Here is a 27,649-nt window from a genome sequence, read left to right as displayed (position 1 = left end):
ATTTTTGATTAAATTTTTTATTTATTATTAAAATCATTGTTGTTGCTATTCTTATTTTCTCCTTAAATTTTCCAGATTATAATGTTTTGGAGGAAAGTGCAGACGAAGGTGTCACGTCAAAACTGTTAAGTAAAAAGTACACTTTCGAACCGGGTCCCACTTGTATCAGTCAATCATACGCTCTGACTGAGAAGATGGAGGTGATGGACAGATGGATTGCTGACAACTACGCATAACTCGTCTCATCCAAAAAAAAGTAAAAGCAAAAATAAAAATACAGATAGGATATTATAGTGTCAGCCTTTGACAAAAATTGTTCGTTTCTTACATATTGCCAGACCATTTATTTCTGTTTCGACAAAAAATAAACTAATTGTTCACCGACAAATATATGAACTAAATTCTTGTCCTTACGATTCCCAATTTTTCCTGACTGTTTTGAGAGCGGAAATAACACTCATTATTTTGTTAAAGTCGGAAACTCAAGGTGGAAAAAAAGTTGCAAGTTGGATACAAGCGACGTATGGAAGAGAGATTCGATTACGAAACTTGAGACGTAAATGTAAACGATCTGCGTCACTTCGAGCCATTTTGTTTTTATAATTGAGTAACGCAGGATAAGAGCAGCGAAAGACAAGTATGGTCAGATACAACAATGTTGCATCCTTTCATAATCTAAAACTTGTCGCTTCTAAATTACTCTAATTAATGTGGAGGGTAGAACTTAATGCGAAGGTTAACTGGAGTTGCCCACGAATTCCGTATAGCAACACCGTAAAAGAATAGCGATTGACCTGAGTAAAATGGAGATGAGTGTTTCCAGCAAGTCACCATCCAACAATCCGTGAAAAACTCCGAAGGTGCGTTGCAGTTTTTACTTTCAATATGGAATCTCTTTCTATGGGAATGGGGTATACAACTGTTTTATTTCAGACTCTGTATAAATGCTACAATAAAATCTGCTTCCAAAAGACTATGGGATCTATGGTGAAGTATGAATACGAACATTTGCAAGAAGCCTGGTGATTTTGCCAAGAGTTTCACGAGCAGCTACGGTGTCTTGGTGATCTTCACCACAAATTGAAGTTCTGATAAAAAGCGCCTTCCTAATTAGATCATCTGCTATGTCGAATTGTCCCCCTCTTAGCATCAGCTTTGCCCTAGTTTCCAGCACTGTGGCTCTTGATAGCGCGAGCTCCTGCCAAAGGTAAGGATTCAGCTGAGCATTAGTCTGGATCGGCCTCCAACAAAGAGATTTATCGAGCCACTTCTCGACTGGGGTTACGAACGCTTGGTCTGCTGCTTCCAGGGCGTTGGTGCATAGGCGGAGGAGTTCTAGGGCAGCATTGCAACGAGAGAATGTTATGAAGGTCCGGATGGCAAGAGGCAACACCACTTCCTTGACAAGGTACAGCAGGTCCGACACCTTAAGTTCAACGACTGCAGGGTCATGGCTGAATCCAAATATCAAGAAACAGGCTGCCCAGATATGTTCCGAGTGTTGAGATATCGATCCATGAGTGATGACAGCTTGAACCATCGCTTGTGCAACTCTGGTCACTACTCTCATGCGAGCATAAAGCTTGACGAGTTCATGGAAATGGATATGGTCTTGTTTGGTGCTGCTTCTAGCAATGTTAAACCTTAACAACAGGGAAGTCGCATCTGCTTCTGATTTTTTGGTGTATGATGAAGCAAAGCCACAAGTTAGAGAATTCATCAGCTTTCTCCATAACCACGTCCCTTGATGCTTTTCTGGTATTTTGTGAGCAGCTTGGGCCAACAAAGAAACTGGAATTGCGGCCGGTGCAAACCAAGTACTTGCCTGGACCATTCTCGTTGCCAAGCTCCTTGGACCATCTGCATGATCAAAAATTGAAAAACACACCTCGAAGAGTTGCAGAAGGAAAGTATGCCGCCTCAACGAATTAGTCTCCCTGCAACTCCATGAAAATTCTTTTAAGGGCATTCTACTAGTTGTCTCCAACAGCTTACTTGGAAGTATGGGCAGCTCGGACAATATTGCACCTACAATCGAAAGTCCCAAGGTTGAGCGTCCCACTTTCTCCTCAATAGCCCGTAAAGCATCCAATTCTTCATTTTCTGTGTATTCTTTTACACTACCCCGCATAAGCGACATTGCCTCAGCCCCGGATAAGAATGAGAGTTTCAAGGGCTCCAAATTCATCACAGAAGGAAGGCATGTGGATATTATTATGTGTGTATCACCGCCAAAACGGGGAAGAAGATCCATTACAAGTTTATGATCCCACCAATCCTTTTCACTTTCTAAGTTATCAATCACTACCAAAAATGGCATGTTTCTCATGAGTTCTCTGCGTACTCTAGCTATGGCTGCATCTTCCTGTTCTTCAAAGCTTTTGATTCTGTTTTTGTCAAAGCAATTTTCAACCCCTACATCAACTTCTAGAAATGACCAGAGATTCAAATAGTTTTGCCTAATATACCTACTCTCCCCTCCTATCCATAAAACCATCTTGTACCTCTGGTGATGTCTGTAAGCAAATTCGAGAAGAAGTTCCGTCTTGCCAATTCCCGAGTCCCCAGACACACAAGCAATCCCCTTTCCATACACAACCTTCATTGATCTTTTCCTCCTTGAATATCTTCCACCACTTTTTGGCTTTGATTGTCTTTGAGGATTTTCTGTGCTTTGCAACTCAATCTCTTTCTCTGAATCCTTCCACACAACTGGTTCTTTTCCCTTTCTGCTTCCACTCTGCAGTTTTCGTTCCCTTCGCCTTTCGTCAAATGAACTGCTCCTACCCCACCCAATTGTCAAGTTCTTTCGTCTAGGCCTAGCCTTAAGCTCAAAATAATCTCTTTCTGCATCTCCACTGACATCGCCAAAAAGTATGAATTCCAGCTCAGACAGTTCCTTCTTCCTGCCAACGAAGTTCTCATTTCGAGGGAAAGGGAACTCCTCTTTATCCACCACCTCTCTCCACTTGTTTAACCGATCTACAACACTTCTCCTCCCTAATCTAATTGCTAATAATGTGACAGCCCTTAATATACAATCTCTCCAGTTACCATCCTGAGCCTCCAATTTCCACTCATCCACCCGAGAGAGGCTATGAAGAGCTTCTTTCCACTCCTTCTCAAGCCCTCCATACAAAATCCATAATTCTCCCCCATGTTTTTCCCACAGCTCTCCTCTCTTCTCAACGATATCCCTGACAAGGCAATCACCTGGACTCAAATCATAGAATATTGGGACCAAGTTCTTCTTGCTAGCGAAAAATCGCAGTTCCTCGATGGTGTATGGATTTCGGAATGACTTCCTTGTTAAGATGACAATCCCAAAAGAAGAAACATCCATGGCCCTCTCAACAATTCCATGTTTGCAGGAGTTCCTACATCGAGCTCTATCAGATACAAAGCAACTCATCCCCTGAACTTCCAACTCAACTCGGAGCCAATTAGCAAACCTCAGCAAAGAAGGTTTACGGCCATGCAAACCTATGAAAATATCACAGCTCCTCAGTCTGTTAGATGTCATTGAAGCTGGACCTGTTGTATATGAGGCTCCATAGTTTCTCCTATGCTTTCTCTGCCTCTCTTTTTGCCCAGAATAATCATATGCCCGGGCATGGCTCTGACAAGATAGAATACTGTTAGAAATGGCTGTTGAGGAAGACACACGATCAAACTTCTCAAAATCGCCTGAAACTGATGCAGCTGGGGCCGGTGATAAGTTTGCCAATTTATATCTGATGTTTGCTAGAGATTCAAGGTCTGGAATTCCAGAACTGGAACTAAGGGGGTCTGTACTTAAAACCATGCTGTCACATGGAGCATCGGACCTCGTTGATTCAGATAGTTGACAAGAAGGCGATCTTGGGGAAAAGAAAGGCGACTGATTTGCTGAAAAGAATGCCGAAGATGAGGTTGAAATATTCCTCGAAGTTGTAGCCGGTAAGGAACAGAACCTGGAGCTATCATCTCCCATATCCATAACCACAAACTTTCCCACTTTCCCAATGACTCACATTGAGCGCAGTCGCATAAGATGTAAAACACCACTCTGAAATGGAAGGCACATCTTCAATCAGTTGTAGAATTCCAAATCCATCTTTCCAAATTAATCGGGTTTAGCAGTCGAGAAACTAAGAAAAGCATCCTAGAACACTATAAGAACAGTATACGTATTCCGATATTCGACAGCAACAGACAAATGGAACTACCAAAGTTCACTCTTCAAACAATTAGGAAAAGGACTAGGATAGCAGTATATATGCCTTAACACAGCAAAACAACGTTGTTCGTGTTCGGAACCAAGAGAGAAAAACACAAGAAACACATTCAAGCGATACAGTAGAGGATATATAGCTCCAATGGATTCCAAAAATATATAGGCACACAAGAAAAATAATGGCAGCCGAAAACTTAGACAAATTTTAAATTTATGCTTCCAAACAACCCATTTGAAATTTGAAACAAACCCACTTACTGAAATCGAAGAAACGAAATTTTAACAACACTGAAAAAAGATGGTATTTTGAAGCAATACAGATCCAATGCAACACTTAAATACAAAAAAGAATAACACAGAAATCAATAGAAAATGATAAAACTTAAAAATTCAGATATGAACACTTACCATGATTCAAATCTAGAACAAGGAGGCAAAGAATCCATCTTTTGTCCTCAAATCGAAGAACCCAGTTGGCTGAAATGAATGAGGACCCCAAAAAAGTCCAAATTTGAGCAACCCAAATCTCTGAAAAATACACACAATGAAGTTTAAACCAGTGGTGTAGAGAGAGAAAGCAGAGGCGTAGAGAGAGAAAGGAAGAATGAAACATGGAAATATATAATTGCCCAAAAGGCCAAAACATGGAAAGGGAAAGTATCTTTAGGCCAAAGGTCAAGACTTTTCACTCGGAAGAGAAAGTTTTGACAAAATGCAATCACTGTGACCGTGGGATTGAAATAATTGACACTTAAGATATATACCATTTCCAGACACACCATTTTTTTCAAATTTTCATCCCAAAAATTTGAAGTTAAGAACAAAGTGAAAATTTTCATAAGAAAAATGAATGCTGGGTATTGGGTTTGGTTTTACCTCTTCGAAGATTTAAAAAAAATTGAAAAATCTGAGAGCCTTTCGTTCTTTCTTCTGACTCTGCAACTGTTCGACTCGCTCCTTTCAATGCCTAACTAAACTCTCTCTCTCTCTAGTTTTGTTTCTCTCTCTAAAAGTCACTGGGTGTCTGAGGTACTGAGGAAGTGGTCTGAAGGGAATGAACACCGTTGGAGTGAGGAAAAGATATGGGGCCCAGAAGAAGAGATCTGATGAGATATGCATGGTAGGCTCCATGCTCCCCCGTTTTCTTGCTGTGAAAATTTTATCAGAGAAATCCACTCTGTTTTGGGGTTTCGGATTCACATTTGTAGCTTTTCGTTTTAAAAGGTTTTTTTATTTTTAGACAACCTTTGTATGAATTTCTCTATTTAGATGTTTAAAATTGTATAGGATTTTTTTATTTTTTTTCAAGGTTTTGATATGGGATCTAGTGTTTGGACGCTTGACTCAAGTCAATTTAATTCAAAGATATTTTAGTTGTAAAACTATACTCGATGAGTTTCTAAAATACTGTAAAGGTTTTACAGTTTAAAATCTCAGTATTTAACGCACCAAATTAAAAGAGCTTTGATTAGCATGAAAGTGGATAAGATTTGGTTATTTTGTTCGTTAACAATTAACTTGTTCCGTTAGTTTTGATCTTGCCACTATTATAAAATCAGGTCATTTGACCGAGAACAAGCTAATTTTAGACTATTTACATGCTTTTGCAACAAGATTGAAATACTGTTTATATGTTTTTATGTTTAATGTTTCAGATGGCACTATGAGTCTTGGACATTTGGCGGAAGTTGATTTGATTCGAAGAGATTTTAGTTGTGAAATTCATGGGTTAAGAGACACTCTCTTAATTTTACAACCTAAACCCTAATTTTTTTAGCGTTGATGAACTCGAATGAGGCTTTTATAAATTTGTTTGTTAACACTTAACTTGTTCTGTTAAGTACGTATAATTATTTCACTATTGTAAAACCAGTCAACTGACCAAATAGTAAGCTCATAAAAACATAATTAACTCAAACTAATTATACAATAGTTGTTATAATGAAGTAATTGAATGTATCAAGAAGATTTAGCATAACCAAAAAGTGATGTGTGGAAAAAGAAAATAATAAGAAAATGTAGAACAATACTATATGATTCTAAAAGAAATAAAATGTAATAAGTAAAGCTAAAATACTTTCGATGTGGATGATATTTTGAAATAATGTTTTTTTTTTTTTGATAAAGGATAGAATTGTACTAATAATCAAATACGAATAGAAACATTTGCATCTTCTGCTAGAACATTAAACAAAAATTCAGGTCCTAACTCCTTCCAACCATAACTCCCTCCATGCTTAAGAACGTACGCCGTCACCGTATGGGTTGCAAGATTGCATTGTCGAGGGGTAAAGATAAACTTCATCAATTGGAATGACTGCATCATATTCCAAATATCAACTAAATAGACCTCCATCAACACATCAGATTGAATCTCCTTATTTAACATTTGAACCAATCCTTTTGAATCATACTCCACCTCCAGTACCTCCCCGGACGCATGAAATCCCCTTAAAACACACATCTCCAGCCCATGTCTTAACATAATGTACTTTAGAGTCACTTAAAAGAATTTAATATGGATGATATGAGAACTATTATTGACATTTCAAAAATCTCATTTGGCACTCCTTACAAGTGTATTTTTCTTTCTAAATATAGAAAGTTTGGAGTGCTAAATGAGAATTTTGGAATGCTAATAACAATTCCCGATGATATTTTGAAATAATAAAAGGTCACCTGTTACGGTTTAGTGGTATTTATATTCACTTGTAAATGAGAGGTCTTAGGTTTGATTCTTATCAAAGGCAAATTTGAACCACATTATTGCTAGCATATTGTGAGCCTAAAAAAGGCCACTTGTTTGGCCCGATTTATGATTATTTGTGAATCCAAGCCAACTCTATAACTAATTTTAAGACCTACATATATGCAATCAAAACTAAGGAAATTCAAGAAGAAGAGGAAAAAGAAAAGTGTGAGAGAAATGACGTTTGGATAGGATAGAAAGTTAATGTTTGTCCAAAAAAAGAAGAGGAAAAACTTATGTTTGATGTATATAAGTGGTTATTTCGAATTTTTGTTCAAAATATTGATACCAATTGCCAAAAAAGGCAATATTATTTTATTTTCTGCTAGAGAGTTTGAATCTCAAAATTCTAGTCTGATTCAACCGGTCAGTCTACTTAACCAGAGTAATAGCAATTGACTACCTGTCTATAAAATTAGGCTCAAGCCCTCATTACTGGGCTAACCCTAATAGCTTGGGCAAAGTTATATTTTTACAACCAGTAAATGTAGCAATATATGCATATGAGCCTTCATTTGAACAAAAGAAGATTAGGGTTAGGGTTTTTTTACCAAAAATAAAGAAAGGGGTTTGATTTTATTGCTAATTTGATAAAGATCTATATCATTATCGTTATCAATGTCGGGTGCAATTGTACATCTGCAAGCACATGCACATAGTTCCAAAATATGTCCTTCCTTTGATTTGTGGTGTGTGCTAGATTGTCTGATTTGGAATAGTATGTCATATGGCCAACTTTATAGTACAAGAATAGACCAAATCTTGGGTTTTGATTCAAATGGTAAATCTTGATTATTGTTTCGGTTCCAGAGAAGAGAAAATGGGTGCAATTTTTGTTTGATTTGTAATGTACTGTGGGTTTTTTTTTTCTTTTTTTTTTTCTCCAAATGGTTGAAGAAATTTGTTAAATACGAAGAAAAAAGCTACTTGCCTTTTTTTTTCCCCAAACAGTTGGAGAAGCGATAATGATAATTTTTGTTGATACAAAAAATACGATTACAATACAATTATAAGAAGGGTGCCAACTGAGGACATCTTCTTTAGTGACCAAATCCTTAGTCCGGAGAGAATGCATGCACAACAAGGAACTTAATTAACCCCTATATGGCAACCAAAATGAGCAAAGCAACACAAGAACCATCGGTTTAGATTTGCCACAATAGATCAGTGGTGGCACACCCAAAACCTAGGAACACACAAAGCTATGGCAAATATGCGAGGCCACACAAACCGCAAGGCGGCACAGACATACACAAACATGAACACAAAATACAACTAAGCCGAGAAGGAAATCATTATCGACTCATCTCCACAACTACAAAGCAGGGTGCACAAACCCCGACCCTTTGCAACCGGATATACGCCAGCCATGACCCAATTGCCTCCGTCACATATTTGGCCGTAAGAGGCCGACGTTTGGAGGAGTTTTAGTTAGAGTTTGTTGTTTGGGTCACGGGGGAAAGGGAGGCCAATGAACTACTTTCCTTTGATTATTATTATTACTAGCAGAGAGCACACACTGTATGTGTGTGTGAGAAAGAGATATGTTAGGATTACATGTAGGTGATGCTTTGAAAAAAAACAACAAAATTTGGTTGTATGAAATTACATTTCTACCCCATTTTTCTTATTCATGTTATGTTTTAATTAGAAGATTAAACTGGTAACTTCATAGGATTTTGGTTGACAATTAGTGTTTTATTAATTAGTAGAGATTATTTAAGGAAATGAGAAATGTTCAAAACTGTTACAATAAAAATTTTGTTGGTGTCTAAGATTGACTTTGATTTAGCAAGTGTTGAGTGAAAACACATATATCAATTTGCATAGTTTGTTTTTTTTTTTTTTGAAGGTAATTGATTCATTTACTCTGCGCTCACAATCTGAAAATTGAAGTTGGGAGGTAATTGCATATGAAAATTGAAGTGCTTCTTTTTTATAGATAGCATTCACGTCTTTTACTTCCATTTAGAAATACACACTACAAATCTTTTGGTAATAATTTTCAAGCTAAAATAAGTGCATGTCTTGGTTTTGATTTCTGGCACTCGTGAATTACACAATAGTGGTCAAAGGTAGGCTGGAATGCCTTTATGAGTCTTCCAATCCCCAGAAGAGTAGACTGTCATATCAAAGCCACCGGCTAATCTTCTTTTTTTTTAAAAAAAAAAAAAAAAACTATTAATATCACATCCTCGCTCGGATCCACCACATCCCTGGCCCGTTCCACCACCGTAGCACGATATTGTCGGCTTTGAGCTTACCATTCCTTCACGGTTTTGTTTTTGGTAACTCACGAGCAACTTCCCAGTAGGTCACCCATCCTGGGAGTGACCTGGCCTCCTTCTCGCTTAACTTCGGAGTTCCTATGGAACCCGAAGCCAGTGAGCTCCCAAAAGGCCTCGTGCTAGGTAGGGATAGGAATATACATTTAAGGATCACTCCCATGGGCGATGTGGGATGTTACAATCCACCCCCCTTAAGGGCCCGACGTCCTCGTCGGCACACTTCCAGTCAAGGATTGGCTCTGATACCATTTGTCACATCTCGGCCTGGGTCCATCACATCCCAAGCTCGTTCCACCACCGTAACACGATATTGTCCGCTTTGAGATTATCATTCCCTCACGGTTTTATTTTTGGGAACTCACGAGCAACTTCCCAGTGGGTCACCCATCCTAGGAGTGCTCTGGCCTCCTTCTCGCTTAACTTTAGAGTTCCTACGGAACTCGAAGCTAGTTAGCTCCCAAAATGCCTTGTGCTAGGTAGGGATGAGAATATACATTTAAGGATCACTCCCCTAGGTGATGTGGGATGTCACAATCCACCCCCCTTAAGGGCCCAACGTCCTCGTCGGCACACTTCCGGCCAGGGATTGGCTTTGATACCATTTGTCACATCCCGGCCCTGGTCCACCACATCCCGGGTCCGTTCCACCACTGTAGCACGATATTGTCTATTTGGGCTTACCATTCCCTTACGGTTTTGTTTTTGGAAACTTACGAGCAACTTCCAGTGGGTCACCTATCCTGGGAGTGCTCTGGCATCTTTCTTGCTTAACTTCGGAGTTCCTACGGAACCCGAAGCTAGTGAGCTCCCAAAATGCCTCGTGCTAGGTAGGGATGAGAATATACATTTAAGGATTACTCCCCTAGGCGATGTGGGATATTACAATCCACCCCCCTTAAGGGCCCGACGTCCTCGTCGGCACACTTCCAGCCAGGGATTAGCTATAATACCATTAGTCATATCCTGGCCCGGTCCACCATATTCCGGGCCCGTTCCACCACCATAGCACAATATTGTCCGCTTTGGGCTTACCATTTCCTCACGATTTTGTTTTTGGGAACTCACGAGCAACTTCTCAGTGGATCACCCATCTTGGGAGTGCTCTGGCCTTCTTCTCGCTTAACTTCGGAGTTCCTACGGAACCCGAAGCTAGTGAGCTCCCAAAAGGCCTTGTGCTAGGTAGAGATGGGAATATACATTTAAGGATCACTCCCCTAGGTGATGTGGGATGTCACAATCCACCCCCCTTAGAGGCCCGACGTCCTCGTCGGCACACTTCCGGCCAGGGATTAGCTTTGATACCATTTGTCACATCCCGGCCTAGGCCCCCACCGCATCGTAGGCTCGACTCTACTGTAGCACTATATTGTCCGCTTTGGGTCCCGACCACGCCCTCACGACTTTGTTTTTGGAAACTCACACAAGAATTTCCCAGTGGATCACCCATAATAGGAATGCTCTCGCGCGAACTCGCTTAACTTCGGAATTCCGATGGAATTCGAAGCCAGTGAGCTCCCAAAAGGCCTCGTGCTAGGTAGGGATGAGAATATACATTTAAATATCACTCCCCTGGACGATGTGAGATGTCACAATCCACCCCACTTAGGGGCCCGACGTCCTCGTCGGCACACTTTCGGCCAGGGATTGGCTCTGATACCATTTGTCACATCCCGACCCGGGTTCACCACATCCCGGGCCCGCTCTACCACCGTCGCACAATATTGTCCACTTTGGGCTTACCATTCCCTCATGGTTTTATTTTTGGGAACTCACGAGCAACTTCTTACTGGGTCACCCATCATGGCGTATGCTCTGGCCTCCTTCTCGCTTAACTTCGGAGTGTGCCTACGAGGACGTCGGGCCCCTAAGGGGGGTGGATTGTAACATCCCACATCGCTCAGAGGAATGATCCTTAAATACATATTCTCATCCCTACCTAGCACGAGGCCTTTTGAGAGCTCATTAGCTTCGGGTTCCGTAGGAACTCCGAAGTTAAGCGAGAATGAGGCCAGAGCACTCCCAGGATGGGTGATCCATTGGGAAGTTGTTCGTGAGTTCTCAAAAAAAAAAAAACCGTGAGGGAATGATAATCCCAAAGCGGACAATATCGTGTTACGGTGGTGGAACGAGCCTGGGATGTGGTGGACCCGGGCTAGGATGTGACAAATGGTATCAGAGCCAATCCTTGACCGGAAGTGTGCCGACGAAGACGTTGGGCCCTTAAGGAGGGTGGATTGTAACATCCCATATCGCCCATGGGAGTGATCCTTAAATGTATATTCTCATTCCTACCTAGCACGAGGCCTTTTGGAAGCTCACTGGCTTCGGGTTCCATAGGAACTCCAAAGTTAAGCGAGAAAGAGGCCAAAAACAAAATCGTGAGTTCCCAAAAACAAAATCGTGAGGGAATGGTAAGCCCAAAGTGGACAATATCGTGCTATGGTGGTGGAACGGGCCTTGGATGTGGTAGACCCAAGCCGGGATGTTACTAATGGTATCAGAGCCAATCCCTGGCCGGAAGTGTGCCGACGAGGACGTCGGGCCCTTAAGGGGGGTGGATTGTAACATCCCACATCGCCCAGGGGAGTGATCCTTAAATGTATATTCTCATCCCTACCTAGCAAGAGGCCTTTTGGGAGCTCACTGGCTTCGGGTTCCGTAGGAACTCCGAAGTTAAGCAAGAAGGAGGCCAGAGCACTCCCAGGATGGGTGACTCACTGGGAAGTTGCTCGTGAGTTTCCAAAAATAAAACCGTGAGGGAATGATAAGCCAAAAACGGATAATATCGTGTTACGATGGTGGAACAAGCCCGAAATGTGATGGACCCGGGCCGGGATGTGACAATTAATTTACACCAAATTTCCCATGAAATCGTTAATAATGTATTAATATAAACATGTTTAACCACGGATTAAAAGACTTGTCAGTTGACTTAAAATCATAGTGGATTTGGCTCTTTCAACTTCAGTCCAAAACACTCTTTTGCTGCTCTACTTGAGAGCACATGGTTCCATGTGATACCATTACCACCACACACGAATGGAGAACCATGATCTGTTCCAACTCATTATTCTCCATGCAATCAATGGCTTAGATTGCATCACTCTCCCTAAGAAAAATAATAATAATATTACATATTAAAGTTTGGACAGTTTTAAACTTTGAAATGGGGTTGAACACAAATCCACAATTGCAGTACCCCATGAGTCCAATCACATTTGCCCACATTTGTAGACAGCTTGTGAACACATTAAAAGTTTTCTGAAAGAGAGAGGGATATAATACTATTCCAATGGTTGGTAGCTAGACTGACAAAACCTTTATTATATCATCATATACTTGGAAGTATGGCTTTACTCTGGTTTATAGAACAATACTTGGCTGTTGAATTTTCAGTAGTCATTTCTGTTTTTGTCTAATTAAATTGAAACATTTGTCTAGTTTGTGTTTACAATTTCAATTATTTAGACACGTATTCAAATCTTATTAGATAAAAATAGGAGTGGCTGCTGAATTTTCAGCAGCCAAGTATTATTCCATTTTATATGTTAAGTTGTTTGTCAATGAGTAACACACACATATATTTATATATAGGTTCAAGCTGTGCGAGAAGTGGGAACAAAAGGATCCCTCAAAAGGAACACCTAGGTGTTTTTTGAGGGTCACATTATTCACATCGAGTTTGTTTTACTAAGTGGGATCCAATGAGTGTAGCATATTATAAGGCATGCAGCCAACTAGGTGTGGAATAGTGGTCTACATTTTAAAGCATGTGAAATTCTTCCTTTGACCTGTGAAGACAAACGATAGATCATGGACTTGTTCCTTTAAAAAGCACTTCTACTAAAAAACGCTTATTTGAAGTGCATTCATTTTTTTTAGAAAAATGCAAGTGCTTCTTGAAAAAAATACACAACACGCGTTACTTCTAGAAAACACTTTAAGTGTTTTTTTTTTCCTGAAGTAGAAGCACCTTTAATTTTTTTTTTACTGCACATTGTCATAAGCGTGTTTAGTGATATGAAAACACTACTATTTGTTTTAAAAATATTTCAAACATGCCCTATATACAAGTTGTTTTATTAATGTGATAGTCTATTCAGAATAGAGTGAAGCTAATATATGATGAAGGTATCAAAATTCACTATAAATCCAAATAATAATTACACTCATATGTATCATATTTGAGATATCTTCGAACAAGTGAAGATAAGTACTGCAAGATTAAATGCTAGTTGATGGCTACAAATTATTGTAGCAAATATTGACAAGTATCATGGAGTGTGCTTTCTGTATTTTTTCAGTAAGGAATCACATACATTGATAAATTTCTGCATAGATTTGGCTAGCATTGAATTGCAAATGCTAGAGTGCTTAGGACATATTACATGGATTAGCAAAACCATGCGACACTGTAAGTACTACACTATAAGACTTCTCCTTATTAACTTAATAACACCACATGACAAGTGTTATTGAAACTAACATTGTGGGTTAGTAGTATTTCTGTTCACTAATATAAAATCTTATATTCAATACATTGAGTTGCTCGTCACTAAATAAGTGGAATAATTGTAGAATTAATTATCTTTGGGCTTTTGGCATAAGCTCATTTTCATAGTCCAAAATTTAAAGTAGACATCCGGTCATATGAAGCAATTCTACCTTCTAATTCGAATTCGAATTGGATTTAAGTTCTAACTTCTTTCCCGTCATTTAGTATTACGATCTAATAGTATTCTTCTTCATTTGTAAGTGAGAGAGCTTAGGTTTAATTCTCGCCAAATGTGAATTTGAATCACATTATTATGGTTAATCCATTGTGATGTTTAGCCTATTCCCCCAACCCCTTAGATCATCTCCAACACATAAGATAAATCTTAAAATATAAACTTCAAACCCCCCCCCCCCCCCAAAAAAAAAATCATCTCCAATCATTGGGTTAAAATAAGCCATGGGAAGAAAATATATCTTTGAATTAGATTCCTCACAGGATTTAAGTATGACTTAAATTATTTTGAACCCATCAAACTATCATATTTCAAACATTTTTTTCGTTTTTTACTTATAATCTAACAACTTTGATCAAATGAGATCAAATCTAATAATAAAAAAAAGATTTGACGACTAAAAATTAAATCTAACATCTACATAGTTTAAGAAAATTATTTAAATCAAATTTCACATAAAACTTTATAAATACCTATTTATTTGTATGCTTTTTAATTACTTATCGGAATTTAAATATTTTTGGATTAAAATGTTCATAAAAATAAATTAGGATAATCTACATAAATTTTACTTTCAAAAAAGTTACCAAAAAAGAATAGGCTAAAATCATTATTTAATAAACTCGGAATAAAATTTTAAATCATAATGATTGGAGGAGAAAAGCAGTTTCTAGGTTATGGCTTAAATCTTTATCCTGAAGGGTTGATGATAGTCTTAGTATAGATACTATCGTTTGTTAAAAATAAAAATGTTCTAACTTCTTCCCCAAAAGCAAAAGCTCCGACTCCACGGACCACGACATAAACAGAATCTAATTGCATCCAAAATTTGAACTACTACACCAAACTTCAAAAGTAAAATGATATCTTGCTTAACAACATTTAAACAAAAATGAGAACGAATCACATGCTTATTTTTCTTATACAATGATATATTAATACTAAATTGAATGAAGTGAGCTCGTCATTCTCAAGATTCGAATTTAAGTGATTTCACTTACTAGTAAAGAAAAATACCATTAAATTGTAATACTAACGGTAGAGGAACCACATAATAAGTTTGATGGTGAATTAACATAACCACCCACCGCTAATGATCTCACGACCTAAACAAATCTCAGATTATCTCACCCATCCATATTGGGCCAAGTTAAGGCCCAACTTAGCTGTCCAGGCCCAGGAAATAACAGATAATGTTAAAAAACCACAAATAGAGACAGACAGCCCAAAACATTGGCCAATGGAACATCAAAAAGGAGGAAAAAGATTATCATCAAATTTAAAAATAAAATAAAAAATGAAACGTAATTTAGGATATAATAATGGCTTCTGTGGGGCACCTATGATTGTGTATTAAAGCCCCTGGGTTTTCCTTGCATTTTGATCATCAAATCACACAAGGTAATTGCACAAGTAACCATCCAATTCCAATTTAATTTTTTTTCACAATATTATCTGATTCAATTGAAACCATGGTTAATTTGTTTTAGGGGTTTTTGTTTATCATTTTATTGAATTTTGGTGTCCATAATTTGCATTATCCATATATCCTTATATAAGAAGTGTATCAGTATCAATGGGCTCTCTTCATTTTTCATCTGGGTCATTTTTGATCTAGGGTTTTAGGACCTCTTGGGGATTTTGTTGGGGTTTTGGGCATCTGGGTTTTCGTTAAAACTTTGATTACTTATTGGGATTCAAGAGATTAGTGCTTAAAGTAGGTTTGTTTGGGGTTTGGGATGGCTCGGTTGGTTCTGCCATGCAAGAGCTCTGCTTTTGTGAGGATCAGTCTTTTGGGTTTGATCTCATCTGCTCCTGTGATTGCTCTTAACCCATATCTTTGATTAGTGGATAGTGATTAGTTTGTATATTTGATTGGTGTGTTTGTTTGTAATTGTGTGTATTGAAAGATTGGGACTTGCAAGCAGTTTTACTAGTGTGTGTGATTGTAAGAGATGGTCTGTTGAATTTTATAGTAAAACACAGAAGCATATTTGAAATCTAGACTAGGAATCTACTAAAGGGTTGTAAGTCGTGTCGCTTTTTCGTGGTTAATAGCTATGGTTCTTTGTTTTTTTTTTTTCCTTCAAATTTCTTCACTTTAGCTATCTTTTCGTCTCTGGCCAGCTATTTATTTATTCTCTTTAGGATATAGAATGTCATATCTATACGCTGTATGGTTTTGCATAGAAGAATTACGGAGCGACAGCGTGTTGCAATTGTGTGGATACAATTTTGTATTTGGTTTGTGTATCTAAAACTGAGGCCACTTGCTGAATATTTTCTCTTTCTTTTGAGCTTCAGTGTACCAGTCGTGTTAGATTGTTAGGGAATTCAGCCAAAAGGCTTTCCAGATACAAGCACTTTCTTACTTTGGAGGTTCGTGCATATTTCTCAACTTTTTCATAGGTGAATTGTTTTAAATTCGTGTTATTTTCTTTTTTATAGTATTGTGTTTCATTGCCGACTTTGTTATATCAACTTTGAAATTCGAACATAAGTTTATGAAACCTAAACTCTCTTAATGAAATGATGTTTTCAGGCCACGTGTTCAAGGAATTATCGCATTCCATATACTGCATTACCTGTGAGTTGCAATGCTTTTACCAGAAACTGTTTCGTGTGTTCTGATATTTCTTTGCACACACATACTTGTATGGGTTGTGTCCTTGGTTCTTGTTCTGTACTGAACAAATTATTCATGCTCCACACCAATCTTGTAGTTGTTTCATCTTATGCTTTTGTTAATCACGTGAAAATCTTGAATCATTCCAGAGGGACAAACAAGGGAGCAGGAGGCTAATCTGTTCAGTTACCACAGAAAGCTTGCCAGATCAAGTTGACGAATCCAAAATGGCTGCACCAAAGGAAATATTTTTGAAGGATTACAAAATGCCTGACTACTACTTTGACTCGGTATACTACACTTTAATAAATCAAATTACTGTATATTCTTTTGGTTTCTGATCTTTTGTACCCGGAGTTTTTCTGTACTTATGGAGCTACTACTTCAGGTGGATTTGCACTTTTCGCTGGGTGAGGAGAAAACAATTGTTGGTTCAAAAATATGTGTCTTCCCCAGGGTTGAAGGTAGTCGTATGACCACTCTTCACATATAGTATTTCATTGGTAGAAAATATCTTTGTCTTTGTTAGTCTGGTAACTTCCTGGTTATTTTAACGAATTGATTATGCTCACTTAGTGGGAAAAGGCTTTGTTGTTGTTGTTGTTGTTGTTGATTATGCTTGTCAGAAAATATTGTCATTTGTCTGGCGCAGTGTTCTAAATCTAGCTTTGCTTGTCTTTTCTATTATGCTGCATATTATTTTGTGGAAGAATTCCTAGTAATGTTTTTATTCATAAATTTTTGTTTGCATGACAGGGTCTTCTTCCCCATTGGTTCTGGATGGAACAGATCTTAAATTACTCTCAGTTCGGATCAACGGCAAGGATTTAAAGGCATGTAATTTCTATTGTGTTTGTGCCATTCTGGTTTTTGGTTAGTTTAATGATTGCTTTCTGCAGAACATAAAGCATTGACTCAAAGCTTATTCCTTAATGTCATGCATAGAAAGGTTTTTTTTATTTTTTTGTTACTTTGTAAAATTAGCAGTTTAAGTTGCCTCTTTCGTTGACATCTTACCTGAACCTTGAGATCATGAGCATACCTTTTCTATTAGAAATATATTATGTACTGATTTCTATTTTCAAAAGTTCTTCCTCCCCTTTCTGGAAATCCTATGATTTATTCTTATTGCTTTTTCTCCCTTGATAGGAGGAGGATTACAACTTGGATTCCCGCCATTTGACACTAAAATCACTACCTAGTGGTGTATTTACTTTGGAAATTTTAACAGAGATGTATCCCCAGAAGAACACATCATTAGAGGTGCATGTTGTCTATCTACAATTTTTTTTTGTCTGGTATGTGTTTCTTTTTGGCCTTGACCATAGGTTAATTTTACTGCAGGGACTTTACAAGTCATCCGGGAATTTCTGCACCCAGTGTGAAGCTGAGGGTTTTCGTAAAATTACATTCTATCAGGTTTTGTAAATTTAATTGATTATGTATTCCGGTCCTCCAGTTATAGTTTTTATCAACTTCTGCTGTACTGATTACATTTCACTTGGAACAGGACCGTCCTGATATAATGGCAAAGTATACATGCCGCATTGAAGCTGATAAATTGTTATACCCAGTGTTGTTGTCCAATGGAAATCTCACAGAGCAGGGAGACCTAGAGGTGATCATCACTTACTAAATGAAGCAATATATGGAGATTTACTGTACTTTTATATGTTCTAATCTTGTGCTTGTGGTTCAGGGTAATAGACATTATGCTCTTTGGGAGGATCCCTTCAAGAAACCCTGCTACTTGTTTGCTTTGGTTGCTGGACAGCTCGAGAGCAGAGATGACACATTTATTACTCGTTCGGGTCGAAAAGTGGCTTTGAGGATTTGGACCCCTGCTCAAGATGTAGCAAAAACAGCACATGCCATGTATTCACTTAAGGCGGCTATGAAATGGGATGAGGATGTGGGTTTTTTTTCGTTTAAGAAGATTATTGGTTTTGATATCAAAGTTCTGTAATTGAATTGATTGTAGAGTTTGTTGTGCTCTGCTAAGTGCTAACATTTGACTATTCTAACAGGTTTTTGGTCTCGAGTATGATCTGGATCTCTTCAACATTGTGGCTGTTCCAGATTTTAACATGTATGTTTTTTTTTCCTTTCTAGTTAGAAGTTTAAAAAATAATTATGCAACATTCCAAATTTGAACTTTATTTGGTGGAATGTGACTGATGGTTTCATTTTACTAACCTTAATTTATTCTATAGTTTAACGATACTTTTTGTTCTTATTTGATTACCAGGGGAGCCATGGAAAACAAGAGTTTGAACGTATGTATTCCTCTCAGAATCTAGTTTTGTTGATAAAGAGTTCCATATTTTCTTTATATATGTACAATGTTGATTAATTTTTAATTTTTGCAGATATTCAATTCCAGACTTGTCTTGGCATCTCCAGAAACTGCTTCCGATGCAGACTATGCAGCCATTTTGGGTGTTATTGGCCATGAGGTTTGTTTTTCACATATATAAGATCGGGGGACACAAACCTTCATCCTTTGCCAATTTTTATTTTTGGCAGGAGCAAATTGGTGCTGATTTTTTTTTTTTTTTTTTTTTTTTTTCTCTATCCATTTTTGTTTTGCAGTATTTCCATAACTGGACTGGCAACAGGTTGGTTCGCAAAGATTATATGCATCCTGTCCCATGAGACAGTTCAGTATTTACACCAAGGCATTAGGGTTTATGTGTCTACAACCTTTTTAATGCAAGAATATGTTTAGTCTTGAGCTAATTGTTTCGCTAATATACATGCAGAGTGACATGTCGTGATTGGTTTCAACTTAGCCTGAAGGAGGGTCTAACTGTTTTCCGTGATCAGGTATTACTTTTTATCTTTTTCCCCAAGCCATTTAGTCTCATGGAGAAACTTGTAGATTTGATCTTATGACATGGAGAGTTTTGCTCATTTATGATATTTATTATGTGTAGGAATTTTCATCTGATATGGGGAGTCGCCCTGTAAAGCGGATTTCTGATGTTTCCAGACTTAGAAATTCTCAGTTTCCACAGGTTTGCTTTTTCATCTTATTTTATACTATTTTATGGAGCCTATTAGTTGAGTTATGAGTCCATTGTATGGCTGTATTTGATGTTCGAATGATATGTTGTACGGTGCCACCTTTTAAGTACTGATATATTTTTTCTGGTCTTTTAGGATGCTGGCCCCATGGCTCATCCCGTGCGGCCACATTCTTACATCAAGGTCAGATGTCACCTTCTATTTGGTAGCTCATACAGAGTTGGCTTTTTCTAATCCATTTCTAATTATTGCCTTTAGATCATTTTCATGTTTTCTTTCTTTCATGCAGATGGATAACTTCTATACAGGTGAGTTTTCTATCTTCAGTAATTTGGGTGAAGCCTCTTTTGTTTGTCATAGGAATTTGTGCTCTCAATTTTGACATGTTTTGGGTGTCTTGTGCAATCACGTTGTATCTGATTGTAATTTTGGACTGCCATCAACATCTACTTGCAGTGACGGTAGGGATTATTAACTGTTCTTCCTATCTCGTTTTCCTTTTCTATTATTTGTGGAGAAGACAACTAATTATCCTCTGTTATTCCATTTTCTTTTGACAGGTGTATGAAAAGGTTTCTCCTCTCCCTCTCTCTCTCTCTCTCTCTCTCTCTCTCTCTCTATATATATATATATCTATATGCGCGTTTACAAAATCTATTGCTAGAGTCAATGGCACAATCTTACGGTCCAACTTTATCAGGGAGCTGAAGTAGTCAGAATGTACAAAACCTTACTTGGAAGTCAAGGTTTCCGAAATGTAAGACTGAAAACCTATTTCTAAAACTAATGCTTGAATGATTACAAGTTTACTTAATATTTTCAGGCGGACCATTTTTCAAAGTCAACTTATCTGAGTTTTCCCGATTTCAGGGCATGGATCTTTACTTCAAGAGACATGATGGACAAGCTGTAACCTGTGAAGACTTTTATGCTGCCATGCGAGATGCTAATAATGCAGATTTTGCTAATTTCTTATTATGGTGCGTGTCTGTCCCTCACTTCGGGGTTTCCTAATTTTTGTACTGATGGTATTCATGCTTAGTTCTTACATATTAGAGTGTAACTAAACTGTAGGTACTCCCAAGCTGGGACCCCAATTGTCAAAGTTGCATCCTCTTATAATGCTGAGGCCCGTACTTTTTCTTTGAAGTTTAGGTATACTCGACTCAACAGGATGTAGTTTTGTCTTGTCTTTATCTGTCTTTTTGTTTGGTGGCACTACTAACCAGCTCTGTTTGATGATGGACATGATCAGTCAAGAGGTGCCACCAACTCCAGGGCAGCCCATTAAAGAACCCATGTTCATTCCCGTGGCGGTAGGTTTACTCGACTCGACTGGCAAGGAGTTGCCTCTGTCCTCTGTGCATCATGATGGGATAGTGCAGTCTATTGCTAACAATGGTCAGCCAGTCTACACCACAGTTCTTAGAGTAACAAAGGTTGGCTCAGATTTTCCATTTTTAGCTATTCTTCTCTGTCTCATATTTACGGTTTTGATTTCTCTATCCTCCACCTTAGAGGCTATATGTCAAACAATAGTGTCACTGACAAGAATGCATAGTAGCTTGGATTATAACCAGCAGAACTTTGTGTGAACTGTGAAGATATTATACATATACTAAAACCCAGTTCCCCGGCACTGTTTTTCACTGTTAATGAACAGTGAAAGGGCGGAAATGCCCTCCGCTTCTTCTTTCATTACCATTTTATGTTGCCCTCCGCTTCTTCTGGCATTACCATTTTATGTTCTCTTTTGTGCAGTGGAATGTCTGTTTTGCCCATGATAGCCACATGTCTTTCATCCTTCGTTTCTCTGGTTCAACTCATTTGTTTTGCTTTACCTTTGGCTTCCCGTTTTTCTGCTTCCTTCATTTCGTTTTTCTCTGTCTTCGTCGCGTCCTGTTTTCTGTCAAATCCTTCGTTTTTGTTGCACAAAATAATCTCCCGTGGGATTGTGTCGTTGATTTTCTAGGGTATTTTGTTTCAGAGGTTTGATTTTTATGTGATCAAGGATCATCTGAGGAGTCACATAGAATTAAAGTCAAAAGGGGCATCATCTAATGAGTATTCTATTGCCAAGGAACGTCCTAGGAGGGTGGTTACAAAACCCATCAGATTCCAAGATTAAGAAGGCTAAAAAGGTCGTACCCAGTGCACAAGGCTCCCGCTTTACGCAGGGTCTGGGAGAGGTGAATGTCGGCTAGCCTTACCCCCATTTATGGAGAGGCTGCTCCCAAGTCTCGAACCCGAGACCTACCGCTCATGGGCGAAGGCACTTGCCATCGCACCAAGTGTGACCTCTAAGATTAAGAAGGCTAATAATGTTAAAACTGCTATGTCTATTGGGTTTCTCTATTTATTTCATGTACTAGTACTTACTAAATAGATGTAAAACTGAAATCTTTTTTCAAACTTGTTAAATGCAAAGCCTCTAATTTGTTTTCTTTGAGTTATCTTTTTACCACTTTACACAGTGATGTATATTGGCAAAATATAGAGGTGTTGGCGTGTAAAACTGGGTCTTTTAAATGGACACCAGTTGCTTGTATTAATATTTTTGCTTTTACTGTCCTATGCAGAAAGAAGAAGAGTTCATCTTCTCTGATGTATCCGAACGACCGATTCCATCTCTGCTCCGGGGCTATAGTGCACCTATTCGTCTGGAAACTGATCTCACAGATAGTGATCTCTTTTTACTCCTTGCTTATGATTCCAACGAATTCAACCGGTTTGTCTTGTGCAAACAGAAAATATCTCGTTTCATTAAATGAGCCCCTGTTTGAAGTTTGCTTATTTACTTGTTTATATTTGTGTTGCAGCTGGGAGGCTGGACAAGTGCTGGCACGTAAGCTGATGCTTAATTTGGTTGCTGATTTCCAACAAAACAAACCTTTGGTTTTGAATCCGAAGTTTGTGCTTGGGCTCAGAAGCATACTGTCTGACTTAAGCTTGGATAAAGTATGATGGAGCCTTTTATTTTTTTCAAAAATAATTTTGTGATGTGGGAAGAATTAATTCATAAGTGAACTGTATGTGCCCTTGGTTGAATAGGAATTTGTGGCAAAGGCAATAACTCTCCCCGGTGAAGGAGAAATAATGGACATGATGGAAGTTGCAGATCCTGATGCTGTTCATGCTGTTCGTTCTTTTATCAGGAAGCAGCTAGCCCATGAACTGAAAGCAGAGCTTCTGAGCACAGTATGATAGTTTTGATTTACCTAGAGTTTTATTGAGAAATTCGTCGTGTGCTTTCTTTACTTTTTCTATTCTACCAAGTATTAGGGAGAATGACAAATCATCCAATATAGTTAGTGACAAATAGTTTGTTAAAGCTAAGTTTAGTTAGTTTTATTAGTACCTGTAATTAGTTAAGGTAGTTGAGGGTATTATTGTAACTAGCCTAAGGTAGCTAAGGCTATATATATTCACATCTGTGTAACTGAATTATTCATTCAATACAAATTGTAAATCTTACAGAGGAAGTTTCTCTTTCTATACCAAGAACAGACTTGAACTTTACATGTTTCACAGGTTGAAAACAACAGGAGCTCAGAAGAGTATGTGTTTGACCACCCCAATTTGTCCAGGCGTGCTCTTAAGAATATTGCTCTTGGTCTGTTTTGTTCTTCTGAGACGTAATGTTTTCTATATTGGTGAAGTTAACCTTTCATGAACTCATTGTGCTTATATTTTTTTGTTTCGTCTATAGCTTATCTTGCATCACTGGAGGATTCAAAGTGTACTGAGCTTGTGCTAAACGAGTACAAGACTGCCACAAACATGACTGAGCAGTTTGCAGCTTTGGCAGCCTTAGCACAAAACCCTGGTAAAACTCGTGATGATATTTTGGCCGACTTCTATAACAAATGGAAGAAGGACTATTTGGTAAAGCTCTCTTTCCAACTTAATAGTCCCTAAATTGCTAGAATGAGTTATATTTATTAGTTCTTTGGTGTGTGTTTTCCTCTCCCTCCCTCCCTCCTTCCCTGTCTGCATGTTTTTCTGAGGTTCATTAATTGTAACTAATGTTAGCCTGTATGATGTTCACTAAACCTACATTTCCTTGTCGTTAAGTTGCACTGTTAAGCACTTTAATGGAGCTACACACCAAATTTTTTGTTTTCATTTCCCACATCAATTGTAAGGCAAGATTGAACCCAGGATACTTTATGATAGTGACTCATAATCTATTTTGCTCTGACTTCTGTTGTCTTCACCGAGCTCCTTGTCAATTTCCTATTACAAGTTTCAGCTTTTGAAATTTCTTCAATGAACATTAGTTTATCATATATCAGATGTTCTATTTTATCGGCATGCTTCTCACCTTTCCACCTTTGCATACCAAGTAACTTGGTGCTTTTGGACCTCGAAAAAAAAGGGGCTGAGTGCTAACCCGGCCTACAGTTGTTTAGTATGTACCTTTCTCATGATTTCTTCTCTCATTTATTCAACTAAAAGCTTCTTCACTTCTTTTTTGTTTTTGTTTTTGTATTTTTTTCCTTCCGTATTTTTGTATTCCTCTCCTCAGGTTGTGAATAAATGGTTTCAACTTCAAGCCATGTCTAACATTCCTGGCAATGTTGAGAATGTGCGGAACCTCTTAAGCCACCCAGCATTTGACTTGCGCAATCCAAACAAGGTGTACTCACTCATTGGAGGTTTCTGTGGCTCTCCTGTTAATTTCCATGCAAAAGATGGGTCAGGCTACAAGTTTTTGGGAGAAATTGTGATGCAATTAGATAAAATAAACCCTCAGGTTTTTTCATCGAATCCTCTTGAATAACATTTTCTTGCTGTGAATTGCTTGATTGTCATTACATGTTATTTCTTCCCTAATAACATCCATGGTCATGGATTGCAGGTGGCCTCCCGCATGGTGTCAGCCTTCTCCAGGTGGAGGCGCTATGATGAAACCCGGCAAAACCTTGCCAAAGTAAGTATTTCATTCTTATCGCTCGCGTTTTTGTTATTTTTCCCACAGGACATTTATTGGGCATTGCTTAATTTCTTGGACTAGAAAGCACAATGTTGTTATAAAGTTCGAACAGAAAAATCGATGTTTAGATGCAGTGTTTGTACTTGTTTCAATTCCGGAGCAGCACAGTAATAGATTCCATGGTATGGTGTTTGCAGGCACAACTGGAGAAGATATTGGCTGCCAATGGACTGTCAGAAAATGTGTTTGAGATCGCGTCCAAGAGTTTGGCCGCTTAGTTTTTGGGGAATTTGGATGAGAAACTGCATATGCATTTGTATCACTCTCTTGTAATATAGGGAAATAATCATCCGTTGGCTTGTTATGCAGGAGGACAAGTCTATTTTAGAATTGCTTGTTTGCTGTTGTTATGCACTGCACTTGTGGTGAAGTTCAAATTATGTTAATGGTTATTGGGGTTGCTTTTATGAGTTGTTGTACTACTCTAGAAACGTCATTTTGCACTTGACGAATTCTTTATTTATTTATCTTCGTTACGGAGGAGGACGGGAGGAGTGCTACTTTTTTAGAGTGTCAATATCAGTTTCGAACTAGAAACGGACCGCAAAAACGTCTCTCACTAACGGTGTAAGGAATTCAATGATGATAACAAAGCTGTTCCTTGCGTTTTAAATGTCTTTAAATTTTATTGGTGACCTACGTCATGTTACTGTGGCATCTTAGATTAACAGTAATAGCGTTTTTCACAGGTAACTTTTGATAATTGGTTGAGATACCGCAATTTAAGCGGTCCTATTTCATGTAAGTTTGAAATGTGGGGTACGACAAACTCTTTTCTTGGCAATATCTGCAAAATGGAGAGTTGAAATGGTCACGGCCGCAGCACGTGAGATGTTGACTCATGAGAACCCGAAAGAAAAACTTGACCTAAATAAGACATGCAAATGCAAAGCACTTATGTGGATTTTGGGTTTTGCCTCTTTTTCAAAGGTCCTAGAAAGGTCGATATCATGTGAGAAAAACGGGTTCCAAACTTTCCAAACAGGAATCTACTTTGTTTTGACCAAATGTCCCCAAAGGGAGTCCTAATCCTTCACCCATCAAATGCGATAATTTATGAATTCTCAATCAAATTTGCATAATTAGTCTTCTTTTTTAGAGTCAAAAGTATCTCTATCCTTTTTAACTTTTAAAAGTTAATTTTTAGGGATGAGGATTTTCTCCAAAGGATCCTAAGGATCCTCACATCCTATCTGTTCATTGTACATCGTGCGGCCAACTTTCGTTAGGTGCTGTTTATGTTTAATTTTAAATAAAATACTTCAAACTAATTTCTTACCGCACGATGTATAATAAATAGATTGGATATGACAAAGAGGATTCGGATGGGATCCAAATCCAATTTTTAGTTAGGTCATTGATTTATCCCAACCCCAAAGCCTTTTCCCTTGTACCAAACTTTGGTAACTCATTAAATCAAGCTTTTTGACTTAACCTTTTTACATATTTAACTGTATTTCCACTTTGAAATAGGTTGGTGATTTGCTTTTTAACTCATAAAGAGAAATAGAACATATTAATGAGTGAATGACATATTCCAAAAGCATATGTTTTCACTTTTAGATAACACTTGGTTATTTTTTTTACCCTAAAACATGTGGTTGTGAACAATGTGTACTAAAAAAGTGGATTTGTGTCCAAGTCTTAAAGGTAGAGATGATGAGTATGCTTTTAACACAACCACACATGGGGGTTGAACAAAAACTACAATTACGGAAACCTAGTTCCAAAGTCCTTTCGTTCTAAAGAAATTCATATGTACAGCTAAATAGTTAACAGACAAACATGATTGTATACTTAAACGTTTTAAACAAAAACCCTAAATGTAACAACTGACGCAAACCAAACTTGTAGTTTGGAGATTGCACTTATACATGTATGAAAACAAAATGCAAAGGGGTCAAAACTCAAAATGTAATAAGAAAAAGGAGAAGAGAGTGAAAAGAGAAGGGCCTTTAACCTATTGCAATATGGAAAGAGATCATCTCTGGATCTCTTTCACCAATGTCAGCAAATTAAGTGATCTAGACATTTGAAATTTGATCCAACGATTAAAGTTATTATAACTTTTAAAGGGATCCCTATTTTTAACCGTTGAATTAACTTTCAAGGGCCCATATGACTTGATTCAGTGGCTTTGGTGGAAGAGATCCGGAGAGAATCTTTTTCCTTTCAATGTGAGGAAAGGGGATGGGGAGGTGGCTTTTGGCTCTTGGGGCATCAAATTCTCAAAAGATTCATAGAAAAGACATATATAAAGGGAGAATAGTTTTTAGTCATTATGGGAATGCGAAAAGTCTGATTTCTTTACTAACAATTAGAGTCTTTTGATATGAGTCTAAAGTAACTAAAAATTGGATCTATTTCAAAAGTCAAAAGTTCCTAAAAATTAGACTTATTTCAAAAGTAGGCCTATAAATTTGGACCTATTTTCCCTAATTTTTTTAAATCATTCATTCTTTCACTATTAGTTATGATAACAAGTAATATCTTTATGATGAACTGTTATTTGATTCAATAGGTAATTAAACAATATCTATATAAAAAAAATATTTTTATAGAATATTTTTAATGGATGATAGAAAAATGTATGGTTATAATTATGATTTTGCACTGTAAAATGATGATACATTAATATTGATTAGATACGGATTTTCCTACCTTTTGAAAATGAGGCAAGTATTATTATTCTTTTTAATACAGCAATATATTTATGAAGGAGGATTCTTTTCCCTCCTAATATCTCTTTCTTTCCCTTCCCTCATACTTCAATGGTTAATGTTAAACCATGTCAACATCTTACATTTGTTTTTTTTTTTATAAAAACAATAAGACAAAAAACAATGTGTGAGAGGAGGGAAGAAAAGGGGATGAGAATAAGACGGGAGAGAATCCTACTCTTATATTTATACTAAGGGGTATGGATAAAGTAGCAGCGAACTTGTCATTCTCAAGATTTAAATATAAAACCTTTCACTTACAAGTAAAGAAAAATATTATTAAACCGTAGTCCTAAG

General features: G+C 37.8%; 2 protein-coding genes across 9 annotated transcripts; one reads left to right on the top strand and one right to left on the bottom strand.

Annotated features, from left to right (window-relative positions):
* Positions 1-816: 816 nt before the first annotated feature.
* LOC126627480 (uncharacterized) lies at positions 817-5,348 on the bottom strand. 2 transcript variants are annotated; one of them, XM_050297042.1, is made up of 3 exons: positions 5,093-5,348; positions 4,625-4,744; positions 817-4,048 (listed from the first exon to the last, which is right to left on the bottom strand). In XM_050297042.1, the coding sequence occupies exon 3, from the start codon at positions 3,977-3,979 to the stop codon at positions 983-985; it is 2,997 nt and encodes a 998-aa protein (XP_050152999.1). In that variant the 5' UTR covers positions 3,980-4,048; positions 4,625-4,744; positions 5,093-5,348; the 3' UTR covers positions 817-982. The 2 variants fall into 2 exon arrangements, with proteins under 2 accessions (XP_050152999.1, XP_050153000.1); XM_050297043.1 differs by lacking the exon at positions 5,093-5,348 and having other exon boundaries at positions 4,625-5,044.
* A 9,892-nt stretch (positions 5,349-15,240) lies between these two features.
* LOC126625999 (puromycin-sensitive aminopeptidase-like) lies at positions 15,241-25,039 on the top strand. 7 transcript variants are annotated; one of them, XM_050295155.1, is made up of 32 exons: positions 15,564-15,800; positions 16,288-16,362; positions 16,526-16,570; positions 16,759-16,899; positions 16,998-17,073; positions 17,366-17,442; positions 17,759-17,872; positions 17,954-18,028; positions 18,120-18,227; positions 18,309-18,521; positions 18,637-18,698; positions 18,858-18,885; positions 18,979-19,065; positions 19,202-19,227; positions 19,372-19,435; positions 19,546-19,626; positions 19,772-19,819; positions 19,926-19,944; positions 20,093-20,097; positions 20,197-20,208; positions 20,337-20,393; positions 20,507-20,616; positions 20,711-20,791; positions 20,892-21,075; positions 22,216-22,364; positions 22,456-22,594; positions 22,688-22,834; positions 23,168-23,249; positions 23,346-23,521; positions 24,165-24,392; positions 24,498-24,569; positions 24,770-25,039. In XM_050295155.1, exons 1-32 carry the CDS (start codon positions 15,723-15,725, stop codon positions 24,848-24,850), a joined length of 2,940 nt encoding a protein of 979 aa, XP_050151112.1. In that variant the 5' UTR covers positions 15,564-15,722; the 3' UTR covers positions 24,851-25,039. The 7 variants fall into 7 exon arrangements, with proteins under 7 accessions (XP_050151107.1, XP_050151108.1, XP_050151109.1 ...); XM_050295150.1 differs by lacking the exons at positions 15,564-15,800; positions 20,093-20,097; positions 20,197-20,208 and adding an exon at positions 15,241-15,384 and having other exon boundaries at positions 19,926-19,953; positions 20,329-20,393; XM_050295151.1 differs by lacking the exons at positions 15,564-15,800; positions 20,093-20,097; positions 20,197-20,208 and adding an exon at positions 15,241-15,384 and having other exon boundaries at positions 16,288-16,392; positions 19,926-19,953; positions 20,329-20,393.
* Positions 25,040-27,649: the final 2,610 nt, after the last annotated feature.

The sequence above is a fragment of the Malus sylvestris genome, chromosome 6 (genome assembly GCF_916048215.2).
Source record: "Malus sylvestris chromosome 6, drMalSylv7.2, whole genome shotgun sequence".
Classification (NCBI taxonomy): domain Eukaryota; kingdom Viridiplantae; phylum Streptophyta; class Magnoliopsida; order Rosales; family Rosaceae; genus Malus; species Malus sylvestris.
Note: the sequence above shows the minus strand (reverse complement) of the source record. Positions and strands in the feature narration are given on the sequence as shown.

Bases quoted from the DNA above. Each gene is read 5' to 3' on its own strand.
- LOC126627480 (XM_050297042.1), bottom strand. From the start codon at position 3,979: ATGGATATGGGAGATGATAGCTCCAGGTTCTGTTCCTTACCGGCTACA.
- LOC126625999 (XM_050295155.1), top strand. From the start codon at position 15,723: ATGGCTCGGTTGGTTCTGCCATGCAAGAGCTCTGCTTTTGTGAGGATC. The intron at 20,617-20,710 runs GTGCGTGTCTGT...ACTAAACTGTAG, and splicing joins TTTGCTAATTTCTTATTATG to GTACTCCCAAGCTGGGACCC. The intron at 21,076-22,215 runs GTTGGCTCAGAT...TGTCCTATGCAG, and splicing joins CAGTTCTTAGAGTAACAAAG to AAAGAAGAAGAGTTCATCTT.